General features: G+C 45.1%; 1 protein-coding gene across 2 annotated transcripts in view; it reads left to right on the top strand.

The window, feature by feature from the left end:
- The first annotated feature begins 8,003 nt into the window (after positions 1-8,003).
- The window catches only part of Slk (STE20 like kinase), a 53,462-nt gene continuing 52,728 nt past the window's right edge, over positions 8,004-8,737 (top strand). For both annotated transcript variants that reach the window (XM_050145371.1, XM_050145362.1), the window contains exon 1: positions 8,004-8,297. In XM_050145371.1, coding sequence (XP_050001328.1) covers positions 8,148-8,297 — 150 coding nt within the window. In that variant the 5' untranslated portion in view covers positions 8,004-8,147. The remainder of the gene's footprint in view (positions 8,298-8,737) is intronic.

The raw sequence follows: 8,737 nt of genomic DNA, 5'->3' as shown, positions 1-8,737 counted from the left end.
CAATATTGAATATCCATGTTTAAGTTCAGAAGGAGTTCAGGATGGGGTGGGTGTACCAGGTGGTTTTGTGTGTCAACTTGACACACGTGAGAGTCATCAGAGGAAGGAGCCTCAGCTCAGAAAACGCCTCCATGAGATCCAGCTGGGAGGACTTTTCTCAACTAGTGATCAATGGTAGACTGCCCGGCCCATGGTGGGTGGTGCCATCCCTGGACTGCTGGTCCTGGGTTCTATAAGAAATCAAACTGAGCAAGCCATAAGAAGCAAGCCAGTGAATAGCCCCCTTCATCAGCTCCTGCCTCTGGGACCCTGCCCTGTTTGAGTTCCTGTCCTGACTTCTTCAGTGATGAATTGCAGTGCTGAAGTGTAAGCCAAATAAGCCCTTTCCGCTCCAACTCACTTTTTGGTCATAGTGCAGCAACAGAAATCCTAGCTAAGACAGTGGATCTAGTTTTTTTTTTTTTAACATAATTTGAACGTTACTTATACATCACTCTGGACCATATTGCTTCCCTTTTCTATTTTCCCAAGGTTTTAAGATGGTAAGCCTCCTCGTTACACTGCCAAATGTTCATGATTCATTCTAGCACAAGCAACTAGGAATGAGAAGTGGGTGGGGGTGTGACAATTCCCCGTGACGCAGAGAGATGAATCGGAACTGAGGATATTTTTAGAATCCTTTTTTAAACAAAAGGAGGCCGAAAGCAGGTGATTGTTTACTTCTCTTCCACTTTTGAAGTGGGGAACATGACCAAATTTCCCACCTGGAATGTTCTGAGTGTCACACGCATCTATTTCAGGAGAATCATTGTTGTAACTGCAGGTATCTTTCTTAAAATACTTGTAAAATTCCTTTCTAAAAATACAATACCCAAAGATAGAAAAATGTATTTATACTACTGAGTCCATCAAAGAAATTCGCTAGTCCTGCCTACTGTACACAGCAGCTAGAGACCTACCAGGAAGCTTACTGTCTAAATTGGAATCGTGGACGCAGAAAGGAACAAATGTGTGCTTCTTTTACTATATATGCATATATTTTTCACTTTAATATATTCATTGAAAAAAGTTTATGGAGTAGGAAGACACTGGGCTAGATTTAGGAGTACCAGGATGAGAGTGGTGACCCAGTCCCTACTCTCAAAGCACTTCCAGCCTGAACACAGAAACATATGTATACCCTTACACGTGTGCACAGACACACAAAGCTCCTGTGCACACACCCATGCACAGCTGTATTCATACATAAACACATGCTCATACAATACACACATATCAATACACATACACACTTTTACATACTCATATATATGTGCATATAAGCACATAAAACATACGTATCCATGTATACACACACTCACAAGCTTCTGTGCTTGGGTGCTGATAACGTAGAGGTAGATAGTGAATGGAGCATGTTTTTATAAGTTAAGAAAGGAAAGAGAGCAAGCTATAGGAATAATCAGAGAAAGTTACTCTAAAAGCTTGGTGAGGTCAAGGGGCGTATCTTCGTGGAGTTGTTAAGTATTAGATAATTAGATTTGCCAAGATCTCTATTTAAATGTGTATTGCCATTCTTATCCATGAGGCCATAAGCAGGGAACCGAGCTCTCTGCTTCAGTTTCCCCGTCCTTCATGCCGGGATTATCACAACACCTCTCAGCTTTGGTAGGAGGTGAAAATGAGGTGACATCCACAAACCACTTAGCAATTGCCAGCTGTGTAGTAAGCACTGTATGCTAAGTGTCTGTTTTTAATGATATCCCTATTGTCAGAGAGAGAGAGAGGGAGCGTGAGAGAGAGAGCGCGCTACCAGTAAATTACCAACCTCTCCAGTGAGGTTAGAACGGAGCCAAAAATTGTATATTAGATGAATACATGCTGTTTGGTTAAATTTACTTTTAAATTTCCAAAATTTCAGGAAAGTCAAACTTTGATTATAAATAACACAAACATGTAAATAGAATAGTTCAGTAATAGAAAATCTAAATCAGTCTAAATGACGTCTCACAACTTCAAGGTGTTCAAGGTGGAAATATGTATGAACTATTACTTAACTCCAGGAACATACCACATAAGTATGTCAAACTTTATAATCTCATTAATGGAATTCTAACAAAATCATTTGGTATTTTTCATTCATAAGAGATCATTTATAAAATCGGAAATAAAATGGCCAAAATGCATCTGAAAAGGCATAATCTCATCAACGATCTGAGAATTGTGAATTAAGTAAGAGGTTATTTTGGGGCTGTCAGCCTGGCAAAGATCAAAGGAAGGATGCCTGGGACCTTGGTGTACTGTGGAGGGTGTAGTGCAGTTGGCCCGCTCATAGACTGTTGCTAGAGTATGAAGTGGAATAGGTCATACTCTTTGAAGCTGGTTTGACAGCATAGGCAAAAACTTTTAATATAGTTTGTCTTATCAAATCTACTTCTTGGCTTGTACCTTAAGGGAACACAATAGACAAACACACAAAGATACTTTTATCTGCATGCTTACTGTGGTAGTGTTCATGACAAAACACTGGAAACCACCTGAATGCTTGCAACAAAGAAATGCTCCAATCCATTATGACCTAAGTAGACAGTGGGACTCTAGCCAGCCGCTGGAAAGGGTTAGAGACTGACTAATGCCAGCATTCAAAAATGATGTTACAAACTTCTTAGGGCCTGCTGTGCAGTGAGCACTCACAATATGCTATGTTTATTTTAAAATTTATTTTTTCTTTTTATTGAAAATTTTTTTTCTCACAAAATATATTATGATTGTGATTTTTTTTTCTCCCTCTATTCCTTCCAGTTCCTCCCTGCTACCCTCCCGTCTGGATTAATTTCCTTTCTGTCTCTCATTTGAAAATAAACTGCCTTCTATGGGATAATAATACGATAAAATATAATAAGACAAAACAGAAACTAACACACTAGAATTGGACAAAACAAACAGAAGAAAAAGAGTCCAAGAAGGCACAAGAACAGAGACTCACTCATCTGCACATGCAGGAATCCCACAGAAACACTAAACTGGAAGCCATCATAGGTGCACAAAGGACCTGTAGGGTAAAAAGAGAGGAGGAAGAAATACAAATAAAATAAAAAATTGAAAGGAGTAAGATAAAACAACCCTTAAAACAAAAAACAAAGACCCCCAACACCACATTATGGGAACCTTCAAAGATGCCCTTGGATTTCATTTCTCTTGACCATCTACTGCTGGGCATGCAGCCTACCCCTAAGGGTAGTTTGTCCCTAGTCAGATTCCTTTGGAAGAAACTACATTTTCATTTGCATGTGATATCAACTGGAGACAGCTTCTGGATTCTCCTTTCAGCTCTAGGACACCCCCTGGTGCAGACCCTGGAGGGTCTGGACACGATGCCTCAGTTCATGGGTGCCATCCCTGTTATGTCCAGAGGCCTTGATTCCTTGGTGTCCTTCTGTCCGTCTCCAGCTCTTACACTCTTTCTGACTCCTCTTCCACTGGGTTCCCTGAGCTCTGAGGTGAGGGATTTGATGGAGACATCACGTGTAGGGCCGAGTGTTCCAAGGTGTCATTCTCTGCATGATGTCTGAGTGTGGGTCCCTGTTTGTGTTCCCATCTGCTGCAGGAGGAGGTTTCTCTGGTGATGGCTGCACACGATCTATGAGCACAGCAGAACGTCACCAGGAGTCATTTGACGGCCACATTTCTCCTGTCCTAAGCATCTATCTTTAGCTGCCTTTATTAGAGGGAGGGGCTAGGGAAGCTGTGAAGGGAGCACCACACGTGTGTCTTTGATGAAGTTGTCTTTCGTGTAAATAGGGTCCCACCATGAATTGAGTGAATACATGTCACTAATTAAAACTGACTTTTAAAGTTCTAAAAATTCAGGAAAGGGGCTGAAGGGATGGCCCAGTGGTTAGAAACATGAGTGCTTCTTCCAGAGGACCTGAGTTCTGGTTTCTGTGGGCACCCACACATATGTGTCATACACACACACACACACACACACGCACACACCAAATTAAAGTTCAGGAAAGCCAAACTTTAATTATAAATAATACAAACATGGAGCTATGGTATCAATACAGGATGATGCCATTTTTACAATTTCTCAAAAATATAGTTAGTACATCTGCATAGAAAAATCATTCCTAGTTAAGACAACTTTAGGGAAGTATAATTTACATACCATAAAATTCCCTTTCTGTAAAGCATAGTCCAATGATGTAGTAAATGTATCCAGTGCACACCAATGATTTAGGTGGCTTTTTTGGACGGCAGTATCAGGGTTCCACTATGTAACCCTGGCTGCTCTTGAATTTTTGTGTATCGCTTTCTCTTTCTGCGTCTCTCTGTCTCTCTGTCTCTGTGTGTGTGTGAGAGAGAGAGAGAGAGGGAGAAAGGAGAGAGAGAGAGAGAGAGAGAGAGAGAGAGAGAGAGAGAGAGAGAGAGAGAGAGAGTTTTAGAGCTGTCTTGGAACTAGCTCTGTAGAGCAAGTTGGCCTTGAACTCAAAGAGATTAACCTGCCTTTGCTTCCTTAGTGCTGGGATTAAAGGAGTGTGCCACCACTGCCCAACGCTTTTATATTTTTAACTGTCCTGCCCTTGGCTTTGCAATGGCATCTTATAACTTTTTTAAACTTAGGTTTATTTTGTGATGAGTGTTTTGCCTGCAAGTGTCATGTGCCATGTGCACTTTGAGCATATGGAGGTCGGAAGAGGGTGTTGGACCTCCAGGAACTGGAGCTATGGGTCATTGTGAGTTACTAGGAGGGAGCTGGGAACCGAACCTGGGTCTTCCGCAAGAACATATGTTCTTAACTGAGGAGCCATCTCTCCAGTCCCAAATCTTAGAGCTTTTGATTATCCCTGCCTCAAGTTACTTCATATCCATGGACTTAGCATCTTCTGGCCATACCTATTACTTTAATTTTAAACATTTCCATAAGAGGTCTACTTATTTTTTCATAATTTATGGAAAAAACTATGAGAATATTTGTAATTGTTGAAGATGTCTGAGTTTTTCCTCTGCTAAGTGCTTTTTACTTTTAAACACAGAACAACAGACACCTTTATTACACCAAGCCACAGATGAGACTTATTTGCCTTTCTGAACTTTGATCTTCCCCTTGCCCCCAAGAACATAGCTTTCTGCTCTACTACACTGGCTCTTTTTCAATTAATCTCTCTCTCTCTCTCTCTCTCTCTCTCTCTCTCTCTCTCTCTCTCTCTCTCTCTTTAAAAAAAAAAGAGTTTACTGAAGTATGATTGACACATACAAATATGCTCATAGCTAATGAACAGTTTGGAGATAAGAAGCTACAATCATAGTCTATGCCAGGAACATATCTATCAACATAGTCTCAGCTGTGTGTGTGTGTACAAATGTCAAACGTCTTCTATTACTCTCTACTTTGGCTTTTTGGGATAGACTATCTCACTGAACCTGGAGTTTGAGTTTTAGGCTGGCTGGCCAGAGAGCCCTGGAATCAGCCTGCCTCGACCCCCAGCACTGGGTTTATAAATGTGCTCCTCAGACGTTTACATACTTTTCCCACTGGCCCATCTCCCCAGCCCAGCTTTAGCTTTAACGGGAATGAATTTGAATGAGGAGCTTCCTAGAATATGATTTCTGTATTCTTAAATTTTTTTTAAACACGTTATATGTTACAGGTTGTTCTAGAAGTCATTGTAAGCCTCCTGCCTCAGCCTCATGAGCGCTGAGATTACAGGTGTGAATGAACCATCATGTCCAGGTTATTTCTTAAAATTTAATAAATATGTATATAATCTTTTGTGAAGACAATAAAGCTACACCTAAATGAACAACACCAAGAAAGAAAACAGATCTACCCTTTGGCTAAGTCTAATTCGGGTGGTTCACACAGAGGAAATCATCAAATATAAGGGAATATGAGAAAGGATTTGTATACAAAGGTACTTAACAGTGTTTTATTTTAAACAAAAAATCATAAATAATCCAAATATCTCACTACAGCAGAGAATAATTACAGACTATACTAGAACCTACAAGTCCTAGATGCAAAGCTTTATATGGTGTATAATCTAATTTATGCAAAAAATAATGTTAGTACATGTAAAAATACAAGAAAATCTTATCAGTGATTTGGCTAGTGGAACTATAATACTTTTTATTTTATTCTTTATACCTCTCTTCATTTGTCCATAAATGACCATAATTAAAATTGACTCGGTCATTTTCAGGGTGTTCATATCTGTAAATACATGAAAGTGTACATTTTAATGTATGCAGTTTATTGTAAATCAATTATACATAAAACACTTAAAACAATTAGAAGGATCCTCAAAAACCAATTTTAAGTCCTTTACTGGAAAAATGATTTTGCTACATTTTGGGGCCGGAGCAAAAAGTGGTTAAGAACAAATGTTCTTAACTGCGGATTTGGGCATCTTTCCAGGACCGAATTTTAGAGCTTGTTATTAATTATCCCCTCTTCAGATCACTTTACACTTACTGGCTTCATCTTTTGGCCATGCCCCTTATTTTCATTTTAAAACGGTTTCATGAGACCCACTCACTCATTCCTAGTCACCAAGTCTGTTTTCTATTCGTACCCTGGAACGTGGTCCAGCCCTTGGACACCCTGATGGGCGACCCCGCCTCTGCCCTGAAAGGGCTTCTGTCACGGGGAGGAGGAGAAGGTAAATCATTTGACAAACGCCGGGGCAACACCCACAAAGCCCCAGCAAATCTGGAATCTCGGGACTTATTAGCAGAGGTAAGAGTCACCAAGGGCGGTACCAGTTTTCTGGCTGTGGAGGTGGCCCAGAGGTTACTCTTATGGGAGTGTCACCACTCCAGAAGCGGTCTTAAACAATTTCCTTTTCACTTTTTTGAGACACGGTTTTTTAATGTAGCCGAGACTGCTCTCGAATTTGTGATCTTCCTTCCTCAGCCTCCCCCGGGCTCTACCACATGTACCTTTTAAACCGTTTTTACAACCTACGTCTGCACTGCCTCCATACTTAGCAGAGGTCAAGACTGAGCATTGCTGGTGCAGGCACCGAGCAAAGGATTCTCATCTATTGTCTCTTTTGACCTAAACCACAACCTTCCGCCACCAGCAGTAAGGACTATCGGGACTATCGCAATCCAGAATCTGATGCTCTATTCAAAGTCACTGAACTGTGGCTGAAAGCCCAGGTTCCCGGTTCTCCCCTGCACAGTCTTCTGGTACCGGTTCTGGAGCAGAAAACACCCCACTTTCAAGCACCAGCCAGTACAGCCTGCTTTCCCGCTTCCCCCTGAGCAGAATGAGGCAACATCCGCCAGCGCAATCAACAGGGTCGTGCGGGTGGAGACCTCCCCATCCTCGCCGGAGAACCACCCGGATCCGGCTCCCGGAGGTCAACTCGAAGCTCCGGCGGCGGCTGGAAGCGCTCTCGTACCCACCACACCTCCCGCCGCAGGCGCCAGCAAGCCGCCCGCCAGACAGCCCGGCGGCTCTAGTGCGCGTGCGCGGGGCCAGAGGGCACGCCCTCGCGAGCGCGCGGGGAGCCGGGCGCGTGACCGGGACGCGCGCGCATGCGCGCGGCCGGAGGGCGCGGGCGCGCTGCGAGTCGGCGTCGGCGTCCGCGCGCGCTGCGGGCCGAGGCTGTGTGGGCTGAAGCAGCGAGCGAAGCGGCGGCGCCCCAGAGCCGAGGGTTCGCGCGGGCCTCGCGCAGCGGGAACGGACGGCTTCGGAGCGGACGCGGGGGCCCCGGAGGGACAGCTCGGCCTCGCCGCTGTGTGCCTCGCGGGCGCCGGTCGCTTCCCGGGCCCGGAGTGGCCGCCGCCCCGGGAGACGCGCCGTGACACGGGCCTAAGGCGAGGCGCCGCGGGCGTCCGCACCGTTCGGACCCGGGCGGCCCGGTGCGCGGCGGGGCGGGGCGGGGACCAGCGCCGGGGCAGGTGCAGTCCCCGGGGCCCTCGAGCGAGGTGTCCACGGCGCCGCTCGGCCCGTCCCGGCCCCGCGGGCCACGCGCCCCCCTCCTCGGCCGGAGCCCGGTCGCTGCCCCGCCTTCTCCGAGGAGCGCCAGGCGGGAGCGGCCCGGACCCCGGGATCGCGCGGGAGAGGACGCGCCACAAACTTTGCCTTTTATTGTTCCTAGCTCTTTAAGTGCCAGGGACTCTGCCGGGCAGGAAAAATGTCCTTCTTCAATTTCCGTAAGATCTTCAAGTTGGGGACCGAGAAGAAGAAGAAGCAGTACGAACACGTGAAAAGAGACCTGAACCCCGAAGAGTTTTGGGAGATTATAGGGGAACTGGGCGACGGAGCCTTTGGGAAAGTGTATAAGGTAAGAGGGAGAAAACGGGAAGTTGGCTTTGGAGTTGAAACGGTCGCCCGTCCAGGGTGGCACGAGGACTTCACCCCTACACCCCTTCCCGTATCTTGCCCACCCTCCCTGGGCTTTGAACGTTGAAAGTTCAGCTCAGCATCAAAGCAGTGGCTCCGACGGTAGGGTTTACTGAGTACGGGGGTCCGGATGCAGTTTCAAGAGTGATGGTTGGGCAGTCCACCCTGTCAAACTTGGAAAGAAATTAGTGTAATTTCATGGGAGGAGCGGGCGGTTGTGGCCCTCATTGTAAAATCGGAAACTCAGTAGGCTTTTCAGTGTGCGCATGTTTGTTTACTAATGGCGTTTGCATGTACGCTTGTACCAAAACAGGTAACTTTTGGGAGCTAGGGGCAGAGAGCGGGCAGTATCTGTAGTTCAAATAAAACAAGAGTAAAGTG

The sequence above is a fragment of the Alexandromys fortis genome, unplaced genomic scaffold, assembly GCF_014885135.2.
Source record: "Alexandromys fortis isolate MF-2015 unplaced genomic scaffold, M_Fortis_MF-2015_v1.1 scaffold_16, whole genome shotgun sequence".
Lineage (NCBI taxonomy): Eukaryota > Metazoa > Chordata > Mammalia > Rodentia > Cricetidae > Alexandromys > Alexandromys fortis.
The sequence above is the reverse complement of the archived record's forward strand: the minus strand, read 5'-3'. Positions and strand labels throughout refer to the sequence as shown.